Raw genomic sequence first — 26693 nt, 5'->3', positions numbered from 1 at the left:
ACACAATGAGCACATGCAACAGTTTAAGAGAAATATTGCCTTTTAAATGCTATTTTTCATTCTAACATGAGAGTAAGAAGATCTAACAGTATTCAATTTATGCCGCTGTATCAGATATTTCTATGAAACACTTTTAAAAAATCTAAATACCAATATCAGACAGAACCAAATAAGTAAATTTATTATTTATACACATATCAACAGTAGATTTGTACTAGGGTAAGCAACTTATACTCTTTAAGATAAAAGATTATATTTAATTATTTTAAATTGATTATATATCAGATGAACCTCTAGACTGCAGCCACGACTTGACTGCTTCACTCGTCTTATCAAACCGCCCAGCCATATCATTATTCTTCTGGAATGGAGCATTATGTTCTATCAGATATGGTTCAATTACACTTAGTAAAGAATTTTCATTCCCGGTATAAATTCCCGGTAGAATTTTCATTACTCTTTACACTTAAAGACCACGTAGCTGATGATCTGTTCTGCATATTGGTATATATATCAAGAGTAAGTCCCAGGTTGAGAAGGTCGCAAGTTCTATTGGGAACTTCCAGGTTGACACAAAGATCTATTAGATGGTTCCACAAAGAAGTCTTCATAATTTTGTCCTCAATTGAATTAAAAAGTTCTGATGCTTCCTTCCTACAATTTTCATTCACATCCCTCTCTTCCATCAAATACCTAACCACAAAACCAAGCTTTGGATTGCCCTTCTCAATGCAATCTGTTATTTTACCATGTTCTTGTTTCCGTATTTGTGTCACAACATACAAAAATTGGTTAAGTATCCTCACAACATCGTCAGTTTGTTTTGCTTTTCCATAGCAACCAGCAAGAGATGTCAGTACTAAAATATTAGGCTCAAACCCACTATTCATCATTTCATTCAACATGGCTCAAACCCAATATTATGCTATAGTTGCGCTTCAATAAAATTTCATTTGAAACTGAGTAATGATGAGTCTGAGAACAAACTCTGTACATACGGAAAAATTGTATGTCTACATCTGTGTTTATTTTAACTTTTAATGATATCGATGTATTCTGTGTTTCTGAGCATTGCACACTGGCCAAATTTGTCAAATGCATCAGCAGAGAGATTATACATGAATGACACAAAAAATTGAATCACATGTCTCCATTATGTGCATTAAAGAACTTGTTTACCAATCAAATCACATGTTAAATAGAACTGTACCGTCATGTTATTCTTCGGCGCAAATAGCTATTATCCGGATCATCCAAGGCAAGGCCCAATGATTAAGACAGCCAGGCCGTCACTACTCAACTCTCATTGGATAGTAGCTGACGGGGCGAATACTACCCGTATGGCTAAAAAGCCGGAGTAGTTCTAGGAGATAGGGAGGAGCTTAACAGAAAAGGAGAAATCCATTGACAACCGCTCCCCCACGTACTTAGACATATATATACTAGGTTCTAGGGTTGGAATATTCACTCATTGTTCACATATCACTAAAACTTCTAAGACCTAGTTTCAGAGCATTTTAGACTATGACTAGGTATCCATAAAAATAGCCTTCACAAGAACAAGAACTATTGTGACTTAAGTAAAACTTAGTCGGATCTCTATGATATGGATCAAATACAGATAAAATAGCAAGGATAAATTATTCCAATGGTATAATAACATAAGCTAATTGTTCATTCAAAAATAAGAACAACAGCCAACATTAACCACTATAGTATAAATAAAAGCTCTAAACTCTATGCTGCACCGACATGTGTAGCTACATTCAATTTCTTTCTTCTTTTTTTCAAATTATTATCAGTAGTTGTACAACTATTGATAGAAAAGCTTAAATTCCAATCATCCTTGCCATTCAAAAGTTCTGCACCTCTTGAATAGTTGATAAAGAAGGAAGCCATTTTGGACATCTCAATACAGAACTTTTCGTGACAGGGGCAACTCTAGTTTTGATTTGAAATTTTTTTGATCCGCTTAACAGCATTTCCAACTGTTCTGTAGTCACCACAATCTTCACAATCCTTGTCTTCATCTTTCTATCATCGGTTGTCCTACCAGATTGCCGTAAGAATGGTGCAAGATGGTAATCCTCCCCATGCTGCACTTTCCTACGCACTGCAATGTAATGTTTACTAGAAGCGGTGTTCATCTTTTCGACTGGTGCCGAGGCCTTATTAACCTCTATTTCTCTTCCTTGAATTAGAGGACATCCAGTTTGCTTCTTTGGTTGAGAATAACAAGAAGTCACACAGTTTCCCATTTTGAATGATCAAAAGAACAAAAACTCTCACCATTATATAGGGAGGTTTGTTTGGTTGGATCAATTCTATGTTTGAGGATATATTTTATCATTTAAACGTGCAAGCCATCAACTTATCACATAGTTTTGGTTCTAATTTTGACTTCTATAATAAAATATACAGAAAACTCTCATAAAAGTCAAATGGGGTGGTAATAGTGACTTGAAGGTGGTCACCACATTCAAAATATTGTTCTTAACAAAAGTCAGAAGAACTTTCTTACTTCATTTTACCAATCACTATACTTAATAAATAAAGCTAAAAACTTTAAGTCAAACTCAGATAAAAAAAAGTGACTAAATAAGGTCAACAATTATGCTAAACATATAAGTCAACCTTAACAGCACTAACATTTTTTTTTCCTAAGCTTTTTGTAATAAATAAAAGAAAATAACAAAACTGATGACTCAACTTTTTCTCATGGTGTAAGCAACTACTCTTTAAGATATAGATTAAATATGATATTTTAAATAGATTATACTATATCAGGTCGGCAATCAAAATATAAGAATCCACTAAAAAAACAATCTCAAAAACTTATATAAAAATTTCCTCATGGCAGAAAAAGAAAAACTACATGAAGCATGGCTACCTAAAACAACATTGTCAATGAGAAGGAGCCATAGTTGGAACATCTAAAACCCTGGAGTCCAAAGTAGCATCAGTTTTCCTAGATTGTAGCCATGGCTTAACTGCTTCACTCGTTGTCAAAAACCACCCAGCCATATCATTATCCTTTTGGAATGGAGCATTATGTTCATTCAGATATGATTCAATTACAATTCGTGAAGACTTGTTTTTCCGAGTCCCGGTATAAATTCCAAGTACTGGTGGAAGCTCCTCCCCTGATTCCAAAGCTTTAGATATGTCATTTATCCAAACATAAAATACTGTTAGAGCAGTTCCAGTTGAGAGACTCTTTACATACAAAGACCACTTGGTTAGAGATCTATTCTGCATATTGGGATATATCTCAAGAGTAACTCCCAGGTTGAGAAGGTCGCGAGCTCTATCCGGAACTTCCAGATTGACACAAAGATCAATTAGACTGTTGCACGTGGACTTCTTTATAACAAAGTCATCAATTGAATGAAAAAGTTCTGATGCTTCCTTCCAAAAATTTCCATCACCGTCCCTCTCTTCCATCAAATACCTAACCACAAAACTAAGCTTTGGATTGGCCTTCTGAATGCAATCTGTTATTTTACCATGTTCTTGTTTCGGTAATTGTGTCATAACATACAAAAGACAATCACAAAAGCGATCATCGGGACTAATGCCCAAATCCAAAAGTTGATTAAATATCCTCACAACATCGTCAGGTCGTTTTGCTTTTCCATAGCAACCAGCAAGAGATGTCAGTACTAAAATATTAGGCTCAAACCCACTATTCATCATTTCATTCAACATGGCTTCTGCCTCAGAAATTTTTCCAGTGCGGGTGTACATGTTAATCAAGGATGTGTATGCAACACTGTCTGGATGGCAAGTTCCGGAAGATTTCATATCTTGAAATATTCCAACAGCTTCATCTGCATAACCAACATCAGCACACATATCAAGAAGCATGTGATATAGAACTCTACCGATATCCAATCCCTTTTCTTTCATTTCCTTATACACACTCAAGGCATCTATTTTATGCATTCCTCTACAATAGGCTTGCAAGACAGATTCATAGGTTAACTGATTTGGTGAAATTCCATTGTTTATCATCTCCTCATATATAGCCTTGGCTTCCCGTGCTCTCTTGCCTCTTCCCATAGCACACAACAGATTGTTGTATACCGTCATGTTAGGATTAACACCAAAAACCTTCATATCACGGTAAACACTTAAGCATTCATCATAATTTCCCGACTTCCCATACATCTTAATCAACGCCGAAAACGCCATCTTTTCAACTTTCCATTTCTCCTTCTTTGCACGACGATATAATCTCAAAGCCATGTCAAAATTACCAATACGTGCATAAGAAGAAATCACAGACGACGATATGTAGTCATTATGTTCACATTCAAACGAACCCATCATCGCAAACCACTCTACAGCTTTATGATGTTCAGAACACAGTATAGCACAGCTAATAATCGTCGAAAACGTAATAACATCAGGCTTAACCATTCTTTGAAGCATTTCATCAAACAGTTTCTCTGCATTTTCAAATTCCCTACTTTTCCTAAACAGTTTCAACATCACATTGTAAAAAACAACTTGCTCTGGTTCAAACATCTGCATAAAGTATCTAAACACAAACATTGCATTATCAGTTTTCGACATATTATTCAGAATAAAACTAGCATTACGTTGAGTTACATTGACAACAAAACCCTTAATGATTTCATAAACTTGATTTTCATTAGGGTCACATGAGTCAAGAGTTTTGGCTAGTTTCAACAAAAATGAACGCTTTAAAATCTGTTTCGTATTTGGGTTTATGGGATTAACCCAGGTGTTAGTTTTCAATAAAGGTGAAGACTTTGCATCTGGGTGTTCTTGTTTCGCAGATGGGTTTTGAAAGGAAGAGTGTGTGATGAAATGAGAGAGATTTTTGGAAAATTTGAGATAGTGACATGAAGTAGAGAAGGAAGAGAAATTGCGATTGTTGAGGAATGTAGAAGGAGAAGGAAGAAGAGAGCAAATAGGGTAAGCGTCAACCATTTTTACCTATGTCTGTACCAGTAACTAACCAGCTTCCATATATACTTACACAATGGCTGTCTTTGCTTATAGCTTATTGGACTCACCTATGCGGTGAAAATATTTAACTATATTTTGCATATAAAATAAAGAGGAATGTTATAGTAACACCAATAACACACTTAATAAGAATGTTAATTTGCTTATGTTAACGAAGATTTCTGTGGGGGTTGTGTTCGAAGTTTCGAGTTTGAAGGTTTTTTTTTCTCCATGCAGACGAGGATGGAAGAAAACTTTCCTCTGATGACGCTTCGGGGCGGGGAGCACCCTCCACCATGCGGATTTCTCGACGCCGACCATATTATTTATTTGTTTACTTTTGTTGGGTAATTGTCTTAATATTGATGAACACTGAACACTCTGGGATACATATTATCTGGATATGTACTTGTACACGACTTTTGTGGATGATTGTGATTGATCCAAAAATAATATTTAATATAAAAAATCAATAAATATTATTTGTAAATCAATCAGAATCATTTGCATCAGTAAATGTATCGATACATATCGACATAATATTTTGGATTATCATCGTTCGCAATTCTGTGGTTGCTTTTATCATAGTTTTTCCTATGCTAAGTTTTTGTCCGAGATTTATTTTTTTATGTTAATATTGTTGAACCAAAAATTTTATTTTTCTATGTTCATGGATCTCCGCGGATACCATGGGAATCCGTGGGGAGGGAAAATATCTCTCGGTAATGGGGAACGGGGACGGGAATAGCGAACAGATTCGGAGGCGGGGTGATGAACGGAGAAGTATTCTCCTACCATTCCTTGTCCCGTTGACATCCCTAATTAAACACACTCATTTCAATGCACTAGCATTCATTGGACCACATCACCACCTCTTTTTAAATCATTTATTACTTGTTACAGGTTAATGAAAATGTCAAGAGATTTTAACCTTAACCTTATTATTATTATTATTATTATTATTATTATTATTATTATTATTATTATTATTATTATTATTATATATGAGCATACATTTTAGTGACTCATTTCTCAAACTTAACGTTTTTTTTTTCACACAGGTATATATTTTTGAAATATTAGGAATTAATGGAAGTTGTTGATGAGAATTGACAACTTATTATTCAAGGAACCAGAGAGCATGTAGTTGTTTCACATGTTAACAGTGATGCTAAAAAATAGTTGTCGTTCAAAGGTTCTTAGAGAATTTATTGATGTAAAATATCCTAGCACGAGGTATGGGAACAAGCGAGAATCCACTGCAATTAACCCACGTCCTTGTTTGAAGGTAGAGTGTGAGGCTTACTTACGTATAAAAAGAAAGTCAGATGAGAAGTTCATGACTTCATTAAAGATCACAATCATGAGCTTTTTCCAGCACATAGCACATTATTTTCCTTGCCATAGAGGATATGAAAATATTGGTTGCTTTTGAGATATTTTTAGGATCCAAATAACCCTTTAAATTATAGAAATAGTACATTAATGTTGGTGCTTTGAAAATAATTATGATTTTTCAAGTTTTTATAAGCTTTATCATATAGACGTAAAAACAAGTTTTAAATATAAATACATAAAATCTGCAATGAGCGTAATGCAAACAATTAAGATATTTTTGCATATAAAATAAAACAACTTCTTTTTAATATAAATACCAAAATTTTCTTACAGAAGGTAAATAAAAATGCATTTAACAAGCATATGGCTAACCTATAACAACTCTATCAAGGGAGAAGAGCCTCTACAGGAACATCTAAAAGCGTGGTGTTCAAATCAGAATCTGTTTCATTTGTCCCTCTAGACTGCAGCCATGACTTGGCTTCTTGACTTGTAGCAAAAAACCGGCGGAAAAACCAGCGGCCAGATATATCATCAGTGGCCTTATGGAAAGGAGAATTAAGTTCCTTTAGATATGATTCAAATACAAAAGCCAAGTCTTTGTGCGAAGGCTTGTGTCTCCAACGAATTGCAAGTACTTGTGGAAGCTCTTCACCTGATTCAAATGCCTTAGACAAGTCATCTAACCAAATATGTAAGGCAGTCATAGTAGCTCCAAATGAGAGGTTTTTTAGGTTCAAACACCACTCAGTTTCAGATCTCGACTGTATATCGCTATATATCTTAAGTGTCAATCCCAAGCCGAAAAGGTCGTGAGCTCTGTCTTCCATGCCTAGGTTGTAACAAATATCAATTAGACTATTGCACAAGGACTTCTTTACATATTCAGCAGCTGCACTTAAAAGTTCCGATACTTCCTTCATAAAATATCCATCATCTTCCTTCTCTTCCGTCAAACATTTCACAATATAACCAAGCTTTGGGTTAGCCTTCTCAATGCAATTTGTTATCTTACCAAGCTCATCTTTTGGAATTTGGGTCATGACATACAAAAGACATTCGCACAATTGATAGTTGGGAGTGATGCCGATATCCCATAATTGATTAAATATCTTCACAACATCATCAGTTCGTTTGGCTTTTCCATAGCAATGAACCAAATTTGTGAGAACAAAAATATTAGGCTCCAATCCACAGCTAGTCATTTCATTAAACATTGCTTCCGCTTCCAAAACTTTCCCATTGAACGAATACATTTTAATCAAGGCCAAGTATATGAAACTGTCAGGTTGGCAAGTCCCGGAACGCTTCATTTCTTCAAATATTTCAACAGCTTCATCTATATAGCCAACATTAGCACACATATCAAGTAGCACGCTATATAGATATTTACTCAAAGTCATTCCCTTTTCCTTCATTTCCTTATACACGCTCAAAGCTTCTTTACAGTACCGCCTTCTGGAATAAGCTTCCAGAAGAGCGGAATAAGTTCCCCGATTCGGTTCAAATCCATTTTTTCTCATCTCCTCGTACACAGTCATGGCATAATTTGCCCTCTTAGCTTTCGCCATTGCATCCAACAAAGCATTATATAATACCACATTAGGCCGAACACCAAGAACCTTCATATCATTATAAACACTTAAACACCCATCATAGTTTTCTAACATCCCGTACATCTTAATCAAAGCAGAATATGAAATCATCCAAATAGGCCATTTCTCATTTTTCACAATATCATATAATTTCAAAGCCATATCAACATTACCAATGTGAGCATAAACATAAATCATTGACGAGGACACAATAGGATCCGGTTCACACCCGAAAGACGGCATCCTCTCAAACAACTCCACAGCCTTATGTAGCAAAGAACAAGCAGATGCACATCTAATTAAATGTGAAAACGTATCGATATTTGGCTTATTGCCTCTTTGAAGCATTTCATCAAACAGCTTCTCTGCTCTTTCAAAATCCTTAATTTGCCTAAACAACTTAAACACCACATTGTAGAGAATAACATGATTTTCAGGTGCAATCTTCTGCTGGAAGTATTTAAGAGCAAGAATTGCAATTTCTGGGTTGGATATTTTGTGGAGAATTTGTTTTGCATCATCTTTGTTAACATTGTCTCCTAAACATTTCAAGATTTCAGAAACTTGTTGCTCATTGGGATCACATGTGCTAAGAAATGAAATGGCTTTGTGGGGTTTAATCAAAATTTGTGTGGATTTGAGGGTTTTGGGATTGACCCAGATTTTAGGTTTGGATAAAGATGAGATTTTTGCATCTGGGTTGTTGAGATTTTCATCATGAAGAGAATTGTGAGGTTGGTAAGAGAAGTAAGTTTTGAATTTATTGGATGTATGATTGAAGTTTGGAAATTTGGGATTGATGAATGAATAACAGAAGGTAGAAGAAGGTGAAGAGCAGAGAAGGTAATAAGGCTGAGCCATTTTCCCCTCTCAACACAAAACTCAACTCATAGATTTTGGTCAACAAAATAAATGAACTCGAGTTTGGTCAAGAATTATTTTACTTGGAAAATGAACTCTGAGTTTTTTTTTTTCTCCTTTAACCACCATTTTAATCGGGTTCGGAAGTCAGTTCTGACATCAAAGGGTTTCCGCTCACTTACGATCGCAGTTGTCACTGAACCAACTAACTATTGGTAACTAGAGTATGTGATTCAATTGTAATTAAAGTTAAAAATCTTAATATGTGCATTTATAATCTTATCATATCTCTTATATTCAAAGTTTATTCCGATAAGTTAACCCAACTCTAATCATTTTCTTTCTCTTTTTATTGTAGTTTTATATTAAAAAAAAAATAAAAAATTTGTCTACGGTGGGAATCGAACCCGCATAATTTGCTTACAATAAAGTTTTTTTTTTAAATACTTTTTAATATTACAATTTTTTTTACATTTTTTTTTGTTACACAATTTATTTTTATTTTTTACATATTATGCTAATTAGACTCGTGCGACGCACGGGTCGAAATTCTAGTTAATGCTTGAATTCAAACATTTTCATCGATACATGTACCGAATAATTCAAAATTTCACCGATTGATAAATGGATTCAATTTGTCATGTCGCTCAACCCTATTCTTATTCATAGTCATATTCCCTTTTCCTTCATTTCCTTATACACACTCAACTCAAATCCATTTTTTCTCATCTCCTCCCTCATACACACTACCCTTGGCATCTCTTGCCCTCTTAGCTTAGCTCTCCCCATTGCATGCAACAGACAAAGCATTATACAATACCATGTTAGGCCTAACACCAAGAACCTTCATATCATTATAAACACTTAAACACCCATCATAGTTTCCTATCATCCCATACATCTTAATCAAAGCAGAAAATGCCATTGTCCAAATAAGCCATTTCTCATTTTTGGCACTAAGCCATATCAACATTACCAGCGCGAGCATAAACATAAATCATTTGCGAGGACATTTTATAATCCGGTTCACACCCAAAAGACGGCATCCTCTCAAACAACTCTACAGCCTTATGTAGCAAAGAACAAACAGAAGCACATATAATTAAATTTGAAAACGTAAGGATATTCGGCTTGATGCCTCTTTGAAGCATTTCATCAAACAGCTTCTCTGCTCTTTCAAAATCCTTAATTTTCCTAAACAAATTAAACACCACATTGTAGAGAATAACATGTCTTTCCGATTCAATCTTGTCCTTGAAGTAACATTGTCTCCTAAACAATTCTAGATTTCAGAAACTTGTTGCTTATTGGGGACAATAGTTAATATGCATAAGTCTTTTCTTATGTATGGTGCATAAGTTATTCACAGTCATCAGATGATTTTACACATGTAATAATCATAACTAAAGAACTTTATATTTTTGCTTGCTCAATTTCGGCCACATTTTACATGCGATTCGATCACCGATTTCGAAAATTAATACCGGAAACATTCATAAAAATCGAACGACGATCAAAACGGTATAAAGAACGTCGAGTTTCGTTGATTATTGAGGGAGAACAAACCGGGTCGTCGTGACCCGTTTCTGCAGAAAATGGGTGAGGAAGATGATGAACAGTGACGCGCGTCCACGCCCACTCTCACTGCGACGCGTGGGGGCGCGTGCGATGCCAAGGAGACTCCAATTTTTTTTTTTTACATAAAAATAGTAAATAATTTTCTGAGAATTTTGGGACCAGTTTGGTATTTTTCTGAGACCCGGAACTATTTTTAGTTAATTAAATGAGGTAAATATGCTTTTATAAATATAAGATATTAATAACATTTTCCCAAAATTTTATTTAGGGTATTTTGAATTATTTGGAACGGTTGGGGATACCTCACTCTCTTCGGTTTTATATCGTCTTAAAAATTTAAATTTATTTCACAATTTTTATTAAGGGTTAAATATGTTTTTGGAGAACAACTCTTTGAAACCACTCCACAGCAAAAATGGTTTCATACACTGAAACCATTAGTCTAGTTAAATGGTTTCATGGCGTTATACACCAAAACCATTATTATAGTTAAATGGTTTTATATGAGCATTAGTGTCAAGATGTTATACACTGAAACCATTAGTCTTGTTAATTGGTTTCAAAATGTTATACACTGAAACCATTTGTCTAGTTAAATGGTTTGATACTGTTATACACTGAAACCATTATTATAGTTAAATGGTTTTATATGAACATTAGTGCCAAGATGTTATACATTAAAATCATTAGTCCTTTTAATTGGTTTCAAGATGTTATACACTGAAACCATTTGTCTAGTTAAATGGTTTCATACTGTTATACACTGAAACCATTATTCTAGTTAAATGGTTTCATAGCGTTATACACTGAAACCATTAGTCTTGTTATTTGGTTTCAAGATGTTATACACTGAAACCATTAGTCTAGTTAAATGGTTTCATAGCGTTATACACTGAAACCATTATTTTGGTTAAATGGTTTCATATGGACATTAGTGCCAAGAAGTCAAGAACCATTGTTATTAAGTAAAACATCACATAACCATTTTACAAAACCATGCTACATAAAGCAAAAAATCATATAAAGCAATTAGGGTTAGTTTAGTTGAAAAAAATTTGGATAGTATGCATGAGATATTGGATTCGATCATTTCTTTATTGTAAAGAAAAATCGATATATATATATATATATATATATATATATATATATATATATATATATATATATATATATATATATATATATATATATATATATGTAATTAATGTATGAAATTTTATTTATATTGTGATTATGATTGATAAAACTTAAAATTAAATTGTATGTTTGACAAGTATGCTTTATATATACATGAACCATTCGTTATTATGTTGGGCTTCGAGGGGGTGTATGACGAAAATTAATTAAAAATGGATTTTTATAATATATACTTCAAATGAACAAAAGTTATTATTTAATTAGAAACGGGGGGCGCGCTAGAAGTTTGGAGGAGGGAAAAAAATTGGGGGCGCGCTAGAAATCTAGGGGAGGAAAAAAAATTGGGGGGCTCACAAGAAATCTAGGAGAAAAAGGAAAAAAATTGGGGGTGTGCTAAGCAAAAGGGGGGGCGCAAGTAATGGGGTAGTATATGGGGGGCGCGCGAGTAATGGATTGCCTAATTTTAGGCTTGGGCTGACCTTTGATTGACTTTTGGTCTAGGAAGAAAATATAGTGGGTGTAGGAAGTAAGTTTATGCATGGTGCATAAGTTTGGGCTTATGCACCATAACCACATCCGCTTATTGGGATCACATGGGTTAAGAAATGAATTGGCTTTGTGGGGTTTAATCAAAATTCGTTTGGATTTGAGGGTTTTGGGATTGACCCGGATTTTAGGTTTGGATAAAGATGAGATTTTTCCATCTGGGTGGTTGATATTTTCATCATGAAGAGAAAATTGAATTTTGTATAGGTGAAGACTAACATGAATGAGTCGATCAAGTGGTGCACGGTGCACCGCTATAATAAATTTTAATTTTACAAATTTTACTGCTAGATTGAAATTTTATTTCATATGAATTTTTTTTTGAATAATTTGTCTATGTAAGGCTTTAGCTCAACATCCTAGGGAGTATTTTATATTTGTAGCCAAAAAAAAATTATTTTGCATTTAATTCACTTGCTATACTCAATTGTTCAAGATAAACTCATTCAAAATAATAAATAATCACCACTGAATTAACTTATTTTTTAACTTATATAACAACTTATGCAAATAAATAAATTTTTATGTATTATTATAAATTTCTCAAGATAGTTTATGAAAAATAGCTTATAAAAATACAGTTTTTGTTAGTTGAAACTTATAAATTAACGTAAAATCTTATTTATTCTTACAAAAAAAAATCTTATTTATTTGTATAAGTTATTTTGCATAAGCTTAAAAATAAGTTAATCCAAACGAAACCAGAGTTAAGATTGACTTCATAATGAGTTCTCCCAAGATAGGCGCGCAAAATTGATGATAAATTATTCCACCAAATGTGTCTCGCGATCAATTTTTTAGAAAATAAAAAAGAAATTTCTATGTGTCAATCTCTCTTCAAATAAAATTTTCCCTTTCTTTCGAAAAATAAAAAAGATAAAAATCTCTTACTGAGTTTGATAATAGTGGAGTATAAAACATTTTCATCTTTTCCATTTTATTATACTTCTACAATGATATTCATGAGTTAAATATTGTCCATTTGTGACTGACCTAAGTGTATATTTGATTATACAATGACATATATTTGTCTATGTTACTGCAATTTCTGCAAAAGCTAAAACTGTTGCATAATCTTAAACATAAACTACTCAAAGTATCAAATCTAAAACATAAAACAAAGAAGGAAGCAAAATAGAATCATCAAGAATTTTAACCAGGATCGTTTAGAATCGTCTAGAATCACGATTTCACGCAATTTTGATTTGTTCGGAATTCTACACAAGATCCGGATCATTGGGTCGAGATTCTATAACAATGGCTGGAACATCTAAAACTCTAGACTGCAACCATGACTTGGCTAATTCATTAGTTGCAAAAAAACCAGTCTCATTATTATTTTTTTGAAAGGCTTGGAATGAAGCATTGTATTCCTTCAGATATGATTCAACTACACTAAGTTTAGACATGTTTTTCCCGGTAGAAATTTCAAGTACTGGTGGAAGCTCCTCCCCTGATTCCAAAGCCTTAGACAGGTCATCTATCCAAACTTGTAATGCTATTAGACTAGTTCCAATTGAGAGACGCTTTAAACGCAAAGACCACGTAGTTGGAGATTTTCTCTGCACATTGGTATAAAACTCAAGAGTAAGTCCCAGGTTGAATAGGTCGCGAGCTCTATCCAGAACTTCCAAGTTGACACAAAGAGCAATTAGACTGTTGCACAAAGACTTCTTTAAAGCATAGTCATCAATTGAATGAAAAAGTTCTGATGCATCCTTCAAAAAAATTCCATCACCATCCCTCTCTTCCATCAAGTATCTAACCACAAAACCAAGCTTTGGTTTGGCCTTCTCAATGCAACCTATGATTTTACCATGTTCTTGTTTCGGTATTTGTAACATAACATGCACAAGACAACCTATAAAGCGATCATCAGGTCTAAGTCCAAAATCCAAAAGTTGACCAAATATCCTCACAACATCATCGGTTTGTTTTGCTTTTCCATAGCAATCAGCAAGAGATGTCAGAACTAAAACATTAGGCTCAAATCCACAGTTCATCATTTCATTCAAAATGGCTTCTGCCTCAGAAACTTTTCCAGTGCGGGAGTACATGATAATCAAGGATGTGTATGCAACACTGTCTGGACGGCAAGTTCCAGATTTCATCATATCCGTAAATATTTCAACAGCTTCATCTGCATAACCAACATCAAGACACATGTGAAGAAGCATGTTATATAGAACTCTGCCGATATCCATTCCGTTTTCTTTCATTTCCTTATACACAATCATGGCATCTACTTTATACATTGCTCTACAATAGGTTTGCAAGACAGTTTCATAGGTTGACTGATTCGGTGAAATTCCATTGTTTATCATCTCCTCATATATAGCCTTGGCTTTATGTGCCCTCTTGCCTGTTCCCATGAGAAGGAACAGATTGTTGTATGTTGCGATGTTAGGCTTAACACCAAAAACCTTCATATCACTGTAAACTCTTAAGCATCTAGCATAATCTCCTGACTTCCCATACATCTTAATCAATGCCGAGAACGCTACCTTATCAATTTTCCATTTCTTCTCAATTGCACAACGATATAGTCTTGAAGCCATGGCAACATTACCAATGCTTGCAGAAGAAGAAATCATAAACGACACCAATTTATCATCAGGTTCACATTTAAATGAAGGCATCATCTCAAACCACTCCACAGCCTTATGATGCTTAGCACACCATCCAGCACAGCTAATCATCGTTGAAAACGTAATGATATCAGGCTTGACCTTTGATTGAAGCATTTCATAAAACAATTTCTCTGCTTTTTCAAATTCCCTACTTTCCCTGAACAGTTTCAACATCACATTGTAAAGAATAACCTGCTTAACCGGTTGAACCTTCTGCACAAAGTACTCAAAAACAAGCATTGCATTATCAAGGTTCGACATATTATTAAGAATAAACCCAGCATCATGTTCCGTTATATTGTCTCCAAAACCCTTCAGGATTTCATAAACTTGATTCTCAATAGGCGAAGACTTTGCATCCGGGTACTCCAGTTGCACATGTTGCAGAGTAACAAGAGGTTGAGGGATAGGGTTATGAAAAGAAGAGAGATTAATGGGAACATCTAAAACCGTGGGGTTCAAATCAGCAACTGTTTCATTTAAACCTCTAGAGTGCAGCCATGACTTGGCTTCTCTGCTTGTAGTATAAAACCAGCCAGTCCTATCAGCATCCTTATAGAAAGGAGAATTAAGTTCCTTTAGATATGATTCAAATACAATAGCCAAGTCCTTATCTGAAGGATTGTATCTCCAACAAATTCCAAGTACTTGTGGAAGCTCTTCACCCGATTCGAAAGCCTTAGACAAGTCATCTAACCAAACATGTAAGGCAGTAATAGCAGCTCCAACAGAGAATGGTTTTAGGTTCAAACACCACTGAGTTTCAGATCTCGACTGTATATTGTTGTATATCTCAAGCCACAATCCCAAGCCGAGAAGGTCGCGAGCTCTGTCTTCCATGCCTAGGTTATAACAAATATCAATTAGACTATTGCACATGGACTTCTTTACATATTCATCAGCTGCACTTAAAAGTTCTGATACTTCCTTCATAAAATATCTATCATCTTCCTTCTCTTCCGTCAAATATGTCACAATATAACCAAGCTTTGGGTTAGCCTTCTCAATGCAATTTGTTATCTTACCAAGCTCTTCTTTTGGTATTTGGGTCATGACATACAATAGACAACCGCACAATCGATCGTCGGGAGTGATGCCCATATCCCAGAATTGATTAAATATCTTCACAACATCATCAGTTCGTTTGGCTTTTCCATAGCAATGAACAAAACTTGTGAGAACAAAAATATTAGGCTCAACTCCACAGCTGATCATTTCGTTCAACATTGCTTCCGCCTGCAAAATGTTTCCATTGCACGCATACATGTTAATCAAGGATGAGTATATGAAACTGTCAGGCTGGCAAGTCCCGGAATGCTTCATTTCTTCAAATATTTCAACAGCGTCATCTATATAGCCAACATCAGCACACATGTCAAGCAGCATGCTATATAGAAATTGATTCAGAGTCATTCTCTTTTCCTTCATTTCCTTATACACAATCAAAGCGTCATTAATATACCGCCCTCTGGCATAAGCTTCCAAAAGAGCTGAATAAGTTATCCAATTCGGTTCAAATCCATCTTTTCTCATATCCTGGTATATACCCTTGGCATCTCTTGCCCTCTTAGCTTTCCCCATTGCAGCCAACAAAGTATTGTACACTATCTCGTTAGGCTTAATACCAAGAACCTTCATATCATCATATACACTTAAACACCCATCATAGTTTCGTAATACCCTATACATCTTAATCAAAGCAGAAAATGCTATAGTCCATATAGGCAATTTCTCATTTTTCGCACTATCATATAATTTCAAAGCCATATCAACATTACCCGCATAAGCATAGGCATAAATCATGGACGAGATCACATTATAATCCGGTTCACACCCAAAAGACGGCATCTTTTCAAAAAACTCCACAGCCTTATGTGGCAAAGAACAAAGAGCAGCACTTCTAATTAAATTTGAAAATGTAAGTGTATTCGGCTTGATACCTCTTTGAAGCATTTCATCAAACAGCTTCTCTGCTTTTTCAAAAACTTTGTTTTCCCCAAACAACTTAAACACTGTGTTGTACAAAAAAAGACGATTTTCCGGTTGAATATTGTCCGGTAAGTTTTTAAGAGCAAGAATTGCAGTTTCTGGGTCGGATATGTTGTGGAAAATATTCTCGGCCTCAATTTTGGATTTGAGGGTTTTGGATAAAGATGAGATTTTTGCATCTGGGTCGTTGAGATTTGCATGATGAAGAGAATTGGGAGATTTGTAAGAGAAGAAAGTTTTGAATTTATGGGATTTATGATTCAAATTTGGAAGTTTGGGATTGATGAAAGAATAAGAAGAAGAGAAAATGGTGGAAAATTGATAGGTCAAGTGCATTTCTACTTGTGAAATTTGGTTAACATTTGGATACTGCAGTTTGTGAGTAACAAATTGAGTACTTCGTGGGTTTTCTTAGCTTACTTATAAGTAGTATGGCTCCGTTTGGGTTAGGAACTTGTCAAATGAGTTAAGCATTTAGTTCCTAATGAAAAAACTCTCATAAGTTTAAAGCTGCTTATGAACAAATTAGACAAGACACTTTCAATTTGTACAAAAAGTAATCATTTAAAAGACCAAAAGACATTGTAAGAACATTTCAACATTTGTTTTTCTACAAGTTCATGTTGAAAAATTTATCCAAAATCTAGCAACGGAAACAAAGCTGATGTGTACATTAACATAAGTGTTGATAATTTCCACAACAATTCAGCAGTACTAACTAACCAGCAATAAGTGTTAATTCATTAAGAAAATAAAACCAATAAGTGTTGATTATATCTAGGCAAGTTTCAAATCACAAACCTTTCGATCCAAGATACATATTTTGTGTGGTCAACACAACCCGACCCATTGAGGAGGCGGCCAAAACAGCTTAGAACAACAAGGAAAATCAGACAAAGGCGAAATCTGACATTTATCCAAGCAAAAAACACTGATCCCAAGCTCAGTTGAACGATAAATGTGATGAACATGGTCAATGAATATCACACAATTCCCATTTTCCATACCCAAATCCGAAGCAGAAAGTGAAAAAGCACATTCTTCACCCAAAAACAAAACCCTATCCCCCAAATTTGTCAATTCAACCCACTTCTTCTCCTTCTCATCAAGTCTAAACACAACAAGTCTTGCTGCACTCTCTATCATTCTAACCTCGTACACTCCTTGACCCTCAAAAGACACAGTACCATTCATACAAGGTTTCAAATACTTATCAACCAGCAACAACTCACCATCACTCTCTACCAATATTTTTGTATCTCCCCCAAACACAGCCTCCGCCACTAAATCCAAACCTAAATCCGGTCCAACTGCAACAGTCCGACCAGTACTGTCAACTGCAATGAGCCGCCCATTGAAAACACATACGTCGGTGTAAGGTTTGGCAACTTTGAAAACACATGCTATCAGAACAAATTCACTGCCGGTTGCAATATGGACCATTGGCATATGAGGGTTTCAATATAAGCAGAGGGTTTCAAGATTATGAAAGTTGCCAAATTCTATGTGTTTTCAATGGGTGGTTTCAATATGGACCATTGGCATATGTGTTTTGGTCCATATTGAAACCGCCCATTGAAAACACATACCCTTTGTAAGCAGACGGTTTCAATATGGACCATTGGCATATGAGGGTTTTGAATCCACTGCATTGCTTCCAATAACCCCACTGCTTCAGTCTCTGCAACTTCTGGTTTACCATCGAAACTTTTCGTGCAGGCTTGTACGAATCTCCCCTGCGCATCACGAAGACACGCCCTAAGCTGTATAAATTCTAGTAGATATAGCAAGTGTCAACGTTGCATTTTCCCTCTGTCTGTCTCAGTAACCAGCTTCTGCTATAAGCAATAGTAGCTAGTACAATACTACCCTTATATTTAGAGCATCCACAATGAAGATACTCATTTTTGAGTACTTAACTGGCCTCACGTCTACACATCACTCATTTATAATTTTTTAATAATAGTACTTAATAAGTACTCAATCCCTCCAACCCAACATCTTTTGAAAAGTTCTAAATAGGCCCTACCAATAACACATCTCACCAATAACTATACATCATTATAAATGGGACCCACGAAAACAAAATAGGTACTAATGCTTATTATAGAACTAGTACCTATTAGGTACTCAAATGGGTATTGCTCCAATGGTAGTACCTAATAAGTACCATGAGTACCTAGATTTTGAAAGACTAGATCCCAGTTTAAAAATTAGTTACATTTTGTTTTGTTTAACAATGTTGTAAGTATATTTCAGATAGTAAAATACTACAGTCATTGATATGTTAAATTGTGGATTCAAATCCACAATTTTCTACACCTAGGGCGTCTCCTTAAAAAAGACAACGTTATAGGTGCGAATGGAAACAACACACATAAAACATGGGCAGGGGTGTAACAGTTTAGTTTGGTTTGATTTTTAGATAAACGGATAAAAGGTGATATGGAGACGAGTAGTATATACTCTACCCATACCTCACCAAATTTGAACTTCGGTCCCTACCAACTTAGTTATGAAGTTAACTCTAATAATTAACAATGTGACCAACTTTTTATTCACCAAAAACAATAATCTGACCAACTTTTTTAAAGATGAAAGAATATTATTAGTATGGTTTAAGAAAATATACCAGTATCAGGCTTTCATTCACAATTCAACACATCCAAAATAATACAAATATTATTTTTGAATCTAATACAAAAATTACAAGGTAAAGAAAAATGCATTTAACTAGCACATGGCTAACCTATAACAAGTTAACAACTCTATCAGTGGGGAAGAGCCTCAGCAGGAACATCTAAAACTGTGGAGTTCAAATCAGCAACTGTTTCGGTTGAGCCTCTAGACTGCAGCCATGATTTGGCTTCTTGGCTTGTCGTAAAAAACCAGCCAGTCATATTGGTAGACTTATGGAAAGGAGAATCAAGTTCCTTTAGATATGATTCAAATACAGTAGCCAAGTCTTTATCCGAATCGTTGCGTCTCCAAGGGACAGTACAAATTGCAAGTACTTTTGGAAGCTCTTCACCTGATTTAAAAGCCTTAGACAAGTCATCTATCCAAACATGTAAGGCAGTCATAGCAGCTCCAACTGAGAGTTTTTTTAGGTTCAGACACCACTGAGTTTCAGATCTCGATTGTATATCGCTATATATCTTAAGTGTCAATCCCAAACCAAGAAGGTCACGAGCTCTGTCTTCCATGCCTAGGTTGTAACATATATCAATTAGACTATTGCAGAAGGTCTTCTTTACATGTTCATCAGCTGAACTTAAAAGTTCTGATGTTTCCTTCATAAAATATCCATCATCTTCCTTCTCCTCCGTCAGATATGTCACAATATAACCAAGCTTTGGGTTAGCCTTCTCAATGCAATTTGTTATCTTACCAAACTCTTCTTTTGGTATTTCGGTCATGACATACAAAAGACAATCGCACAGTCGATCGTCGGGAGTGATGCCGGTATCCCAAATTTGATTAAATATGTTCACAACATCATCAGTTCGTTTGGCTTTTCCATAGCAGTGAACAAAAATTGTGAGAACAAAAATATTAGGCTCCAATCCACATCTGGTCATTTCATTCAACATTGATTCCGCCTCCAAAACCTTCCCATTGCATGCATACATGTTAATCAGTGATGAGTATATGAAATTGTCAGGCTGGCAAGTCCCGGAACGCTTCATATCATCAAACATCTCAACAGCTTCATCTATATAGCCAACATCAGCACACATGTCAAGAAGCATGCTATATAGAAATTTATTGATAGTCATTCCCTTTTTCTTCATTTCCTTATACACACTCAAAGCTTCTTTACTAAGTCGCCCCTTGGAATATGCTTCCAAAAGAGCTGCATAGGTTGCCCAATTCGGTTCAAATCCATTTTTTCTCATCTCCTCATACACACCCTTGGCATCATTTGCCCTTTTAGATTTCCCCATTGCAAACAACAGAGCATTATACAATATCACGTTAGGCCTAACACCAAGAACCTTCATATCATTATATACACTTAAACATCCATCAGAATTTCCTAGTATTCCATACATCTTAATCAAAGCAGAAAGTGCCACTGGCCTAATAAACCATTTCTGATTTTTCGCATTATCATATAATTTCAACGCCATATCAACATTACTCATGCGAGCATAAACATAAATCATTGACGAGGACACATTATAATCAGGTTCACACCCAAAAGACGGCATCCTCTCAAACAACTCCACAGCCTTATGTAGCAAAGAACTAACAGAAGCACATCTAATTAAATTTGAAAACGTAACGATATTCGGCTTGTTGCCTCTTTGAAGCATTTCATCAAACAGCTTCTCTGCTCTTTCAAAATCGTTAACTTCCCTAAACAACTTAAACACCACATTGTAGAGAATAACATGATTTTCAGGTGCAATCTTCTGCTGGAAGTATTTAAGAGCAAGAATTGCAGTTTCTGGGTTGGATATGTTGTGGAGAATGTGTTCTGCATCACTTTGTGTAACATTGCCTCCTAAACCACTCAAGATTTCATATACTTGTTGCTCATTAGGATCACATGATTCAAGAGATGAAATTGCTGTTTGGGGTTTATTCCAAATTCGGTTGGATTTGAGGGTTTTGGGATTGACCCAGATTTTAGGTTTGGATAAAGATGAGATTTTTGCATCTGGGTTGTTGAGATTTTCATCATGAAGAGAATTGTGAGGTTGGTAAGAGAAGAAAGTTTTGAATTTATTGGATGTATAATTGAAGTTGGGAAATTTGGGATTGATGAAAGAATTGTTGAAAGAACAGAGAGGGTAAGGTTGAGCCATTTTCCCTCTCTCACTCACTCACTCTATGTTGCAATTGCAACAGAGCAACACTGAACTGAAATGGAATTTGTTTGGGGGGTAGAAAGAAGAAAAGATGGTGGAAAATTGATGGGTCAAGTACATTTCCTTCAATTTGAGTATTTTCTATGTGTGAAATTTGGATAACATTTTGGCCATTATCTATTCCTTCCTCATTTGAGCACTTATGTGGGTCAATTACATTTAAATTGCACATTGACCCTGTGATTTTATTTTTTTAAAAATATCAGTTCATTTCATGGAGAATAAAAATAGTGAGGTTGGAATGAAATTATTGACGTTATTGCAAGAATATAAGTGACTCTATTAACTTACTGTATCTTCTAATATTATCTTCTAATATAAATTAGATTGTAACTATGAAATAAAAGATCTATATTATAAAAGAGCATTTAGATGAGATGACTCAGATTTCTTTCATGTTAACTAAGGTCATGGATTTGATTCTGGTTTGGGCATGCAACCGTGTTAAAACTCTTTGGGAGACTTTGCCATCCATTTGAGTTCTACAAAGTTCGAAAGATTAGTCTATACAATTGCGTGCAGAGATATCTGGTTTAAAAAAAAAAAAAAAAAACCTATTTAAGAGGGTTCTAGTTCGTTAACATATAGCGATAACGTTGAGCATAGATTCACAATCGCTTTTAAAATTAACTCGTTAATTTGTCTTAAAGGGGCTTGCAGAAGCATAAAAAAGTACATTATTTATCTTGAACACCAAAATGCTACATGACTCTTTTTGAGGAAATATAAGTGACTCTCTTAAACATAGTTTTTCTCTACCTTCTCTCCTCCCCCATTCTTTGGGGTATCCTCTCCTTTTTGAACATTTCATGCAACACCACAGAAGAAGATATGTGCAATGGGAAGAGTAGTATTATCTCCTCCAAGATTGTGTGCATGCTAAACTGGACAAATGAGCCAGAACCCCACTGGCAGTACCAGTAAATTGTCACACAAGTAATATCTTCCTCTATTAACCTGAAAATTCAACTTCTAATGAGATTCACTACTATGCAGTACAAGTTCCCCAATTTCAAACAAGGTTGGCAAAACAAATTTTACACCTTCCAGATTGATATTCACTACTATGCTGTTATTTATTTATTTATTTATTTTTAATGGAAAAATATATATTGATGATGAGGAACCTAGTACCAAAGGTAGTAAGGTACTACAACCATAAACCAAAAAAAATAAGGAAACTAAAGGGAAAAACAAATCACCTCTATCTACACATAATCTAAAGGGTTTAGAATTCATTCATAAAGTAAACAAGGTGATACTTGTTTTTTTGACAAGAGTCATTGCCAAGAAGTCCTTTGGATAGAATCTACCACCTCTTCCACCATCATACGGATACCCAAGAACACTAGAGTATTCCGCGCCTTTCAAATTTACCACAACACTAGATGTCAAATCAACAACTCCTTCACCAAGTTTTTATTTTTGAAGAAAAAACAACTCTCGAGCTATATGAAAAGGTTTCCAGATAACGGCTTAGACACCCCTAACCAACTAATTTTTTTACGACAAATGGCATTTGCCAAGCAAACACAATAACTTTAAATGGCGCTAAACTAACCCAAGACTTACTCAATAGCATAAAACCATTGAGACTCAAAGAAGAGGGAGATAGACGGAGTTGACCGAATGTTATTTATGTTTGTCATATCACTTAATCAGTAACACTGAACAAATTCTATCATCCAAGCTCTTATTAACATTTGCTCATTTGTTTACCTGCTCAATTTTAAACTTGCAAATCACTATGTGCTACATACAATAAGAAGTTGGACAATTTGATTTTATTGAACTTCGAGGATGAAAAGAACTTCATATACAAGGAAGAAAAATGAAAGAATATGACAAAAAAACACATTATGTATATTCACGAATAATTGTTCATATTGGCTCTCCAAAAAAACTCATTGTGTCCATAACTTTGGAAAACATTTTGATATACTCATATACTTGTTGCTCCTTCAACCCTGAAGTCTTACAACAACTACCAAATGCATTCAATTCTGCTTCCAACAAACTATAGGTATCAAAGATTTCAAGTATTTGTAAGAGAAGGAAGGAAAATAAAGTAATTCTTAAAATTGCATAAATATAATACAACAACAAATAAATCTAAGTCAGACATTGAAGGTTATCTTGGTACTGAAGGAATTTTTGAAATGAAGCTCACATATGGAAACCTCACAAGTTATTAATCTTCTCAAGGTCCTCTTCCTTCCTTCCTCTAATGGAGCAAAATTTCGGATTTAGAATCAGAACTCAACAAAACTGTGTAAGAACACCTTCAACAAAACTGTGCAAGACAACACATCATTCTGTACCACATTTTCAATAGGGAAGGGCCATTGATGGAGCCCTTTCAACCAACAAGTCCAAAGCAGCAGCGGATTTGGTTGAATTCCTCGACTCCAGCCATGGTCTGGCTGCTTTCCTTGTAACCAAAAACCAGCCATCTTCATTTGGAATTTCAGGGAACGGAGCATTGAGTTCCTTCAAATGTGATTCAAATACACTAGCTATACCTTTGCGTGAATTCTTGAGTTTTCCTCGACCAGTATTAATTCCAAGTAGTGGTGGAAACTTCTTCCCTGATTCCAAAGCCTTAGATAAGTCATTTATCCAAACATGTAATGCAGTCATAGCAGCTCCAATCGATAGATTCTTTAGGTGCAAAGACCACTGTGATTGAGATCTTGATTGGATATTCTTATATATTTCGAGTGCCAAGCCTATGTCGAGAAGGTCATGTGCTCTGTCAGGTAGATTCAGATTGACACAAAGATCAATCAGACAATTACACATGGGCCTTTTTGCTTCAGCATCAATTGAATTTAAAAGTTTTGATGCTTCTTTTTTGAAATCTCTATCACCATGCTGCTCTTCCACCAAATATCTTACCACAGCCCCAAGCTTTGTGTTCGCCTTCTCAAGACAATCTATTAGTTTGCTGAGCTCTTCCTTTGGTGTTTGTGTCATAACATTCACCAAACAACCGCAGAAGCGATCATCTGGAATGATGCCAAAATTCGGGAATCGATTAAATACCTTCACGATATCATCAATTCGCTTAGCTTTTCCATAGCACTGAACAAGTGATGCCATATGAAAAATATTAGGTTCAAATCCAGATTTGATCATTTCATCCAATATCCCTTCCGCTTCAGAAACTTTCCCAGAGTTGGAATATATATTAATCAAGGCTGAAAAAGACCAACTGTCAGGCTGGCAAGTCCCAGAACTTTTCATGTCTTCAAAAATCTCCAGAGCTTCGTCATTAAAGCCAACATCAGCACACATAGCTAAAAGCACATTATAGAGATCTATACCCACTTCCATTCCTTTCCCCTTCATTTCCTTATAAACACCAAGAGCATCTTCACCTAATTGTGCTCTAGTATATACTCGCAAAAGAGTTGAATAAGTTATAAAATCCGGCGAAACCCCACTACTTTTCATCTCTTGATATATAGTCTTGGCTTGCCAATGCCTCTTGCCTCTCATTATAGCAGCCAACAAAATATTATACGTTATCAAATTAGGCTTCACACCAAGACCCATCATTTCTAAGTACATATTCAAGCATCCATCATAGTTTCCGACCAAGTCATACATCTTAATCAACGCTGAGAATGTCACTACATCAATAGGCCATATCTCCGTTTTTGCACGATCATATAAACGCTGAGCCATATCAACATGATTCGTACGCGCATAAGCACACACCATAGCCGAGCATGTGATTGCATCAGGTTCACACCCAAAACCCGGCATCTTCTCAAACCACTCAACAGCCTTATTCGACAAAGCAGACATCCTAGCACAATTAATCATAGTAGTAAATGTAATATTATCAGGTTTTACCCCTCTTTGAAGCATATCATCAAACACCTTCTGTGCACCTTCAAAATCCTTACATTTCCTAAACACTTTCAATGTCACATTGTAAATAACCACCCCATTACCTCTAACATGTTGAATCCTATCCCTAAGGTATCTAAGAACAAAGGGTGCAGTTCTGGGGTTCATCATCTTATCAAGAATGAACACTGCATCTCGTTCTGTAACGCCATTGTTTCCAAAACCGTTTAGAATTGCAGAAACTTGTTGTTGAGTTGGATCACATGAGTCCAATGACTCTGCAAGTTTAAGGAGAAAACTGTTCTTAGAATTAGAGGGTTTGGATTTGTAACTATTGGGATTGACCCAAGTTTTGGTTTTTGATAAAGATGAAGAATTTGTAACTGGGTTGTGTGAAGAAGCTTGGTTGAGGTGGGAAAAAGTTTTGAATTTGAAATTAGGGTTGAAAGAAGAAGAAGGAAAAAGGATTGAAATTGAATGAAAAAGAGGAATATTGGAGAGTGAAGACATGTTTGTTAGCTAGATTATTGTTTGTGTTGGCATTTGAAATCTGAATGTAGTTGAATTTTCATAAGTTTGAACTTGTTTTCAAGAGTGTATCATCATTCATCATCAAATTTTTGACTCTCTTCTACTTAACAATTAAATTATGGAAAATGTTAAACGAGCAATAATTAAACATACTAATGTTGAAATTTTATCTTAAACTTGTGCATTTAATATATTAAAAACATAAAAACTTATCTTTCTAACATCAGCTTTATCATTTACTTTATTTTTTGGCTTAAATGCAGTTTTGCCCCCCTGTTTTGATTAAATCGGAATTTTACCCCCCCTGTTTTAAAACGCGGACTTTTACCCCCCTGTTTTATAATTTGTTAGATTTTGCCCCCCCTAAAATTCTGCTTTCGAGTCACAACTTTAAAGCTTCGCACACAACTCAATTTTGATCAATAATTTACCAAAAGGATACCGAAATGACCGTAATCGAGTTATCTTTCCACATAATCAAACCCCACTGAATTTGGAGTTACAAAGAGAGATTAATTACCGTTTTAGTGAAGGTATGTCCCCCAAAATTCTGCAAAAAATTTGCTTTCGAGTCACAACTTCAAAGCTTCGCATACAACTCAATTTGGATCCATAATTCACCAAACTTCTACCGAAATGACCGTAATCGAGTTATCTTTCCACATAATCAAACCCCACTGAATTTGGAGTTACAAAGAGAGATTAATTACCGTTTTAGTGAAGGTATGCCCCCAAAATTCTGCAAAAAATCTGCTTTCGAGTTACAACTTCAAAGC

General features: G+C 35.2%; 6 protein-coding genes across 6 annotated transcripts; all 6 read right to left on the bottom strand.

Annotated features, from left to right (window-relative positions):
• Positions 1-2354: 2354 nt before the first annotated feature.
• Positions 2355-5303, bottom strand: LOC123898121 (pentatricopeptide repeat-containing protein At4g16390, chloroplastic-like). The gene has a single exon (XM_045949009.1). It carries the CDS (start codon positions 4957-4959, stop codon positions 2905-2907), a length of 2055 nt encoding a protein of 684 aa, XP_045804965.1. The 5' UTR covers positions 4960-5303; the 3' UTR covers positions 2355-2904.
• Positions 5304-6701: 1398 nt separating this feature from the next.
• On the bottom strand, positions 6702-8771 carry LOC123896274 (pentatricopeptide repeat-containing protein At4g16390, chloroplastic-like). Its single transcript, XM_045946685.1, has one exon. The coding sequence runs from the start codon at positions 8769-8771 to the stop codon at positions 6702-6704; it is 2070 nt and encodes a 689-aa protein (XP_045802641.1).
• Positions 8772-13167: 4396 nt separating this feature from the next.
• On the bottom strand, positions 13168-17387 carry LOC123899183. The gene has a single exon (XM_045950255.1). It carries the CDS (start codon positions 16985-16987, stop codon positions 13250-13252), a length of 3738 nt encoding a protein of 1245 aa, XP_045806211.1. The 5' UTR covers positions 16988-17387; the 3' UTR covers positions 13168-13249.
• Positions 17388-17482: 95 nt separating this feature from the next.
• On the bottom strand, positions 17483-18094 carry LOC123896273 (F-box protein SKIP23-like). Its single transcript, XM_045946684.1, has one exon. The coding sequence runs from the start codon at positions 18092-18094 to the stop codon at positions 17483-17485; it is 612 nt and encodes a 203-aa protein (XP_045802640.1).
• A 1328-nt stretch (positions 18095-19422) lies between these two features.
• LOC123896272 (pentatricopeptide repeat-containing protein At4g16390, chloroplastic-like) lies at positions 19423-21465 on the bottom strand. Its single transcript, XM_045946683.1, has one exon. The coding sequence runs from the start codon at positions 21463-21465 to the stop codon at positions 19423-19425; it is 2043 nt and encodes a 680-aa protein (XP_045802639.1).
• A 1970-nt stretch (positions 21466-23435) lies between these two features.
• Positions 23436-26090, bottom strand: LOC123898995 (pentatricopeptide repeat-containing protein At4g16390, chloroplastic-like). The gene has a single exon (XM_045950051.1). It carries the CDS (start codon positions 25894-25896, stop codon positions 23857-23859), a length of 2040 nt encoding a protein of 679 aa, XP_045806007.1. The 5' UTR covers positions 25897-26090; the 3' UTR covers positions 23436-23856.
• Positions 26091-26693: the final 603 nt, after the last annotated feature.

This window comes from Trifolium pratense, linkage group LG7, assembly GCF_020283565.1.
Source record: "Trifolium pratense cultivar HEN17-A07 linkage group LG7, ARS_RC_1.1, whole genome shotgun sequence".
NCBI lineage: Eukaryota > Viridiplantae > Streptophyta > Magnoliopsida > Fabales > Fabaceae > Trifolium > Trifolium pratense.
Note: the sequence above shows the minus strand (reverse complement) of the source record. Positions and strands in the feature narration are given on the sequence as shown.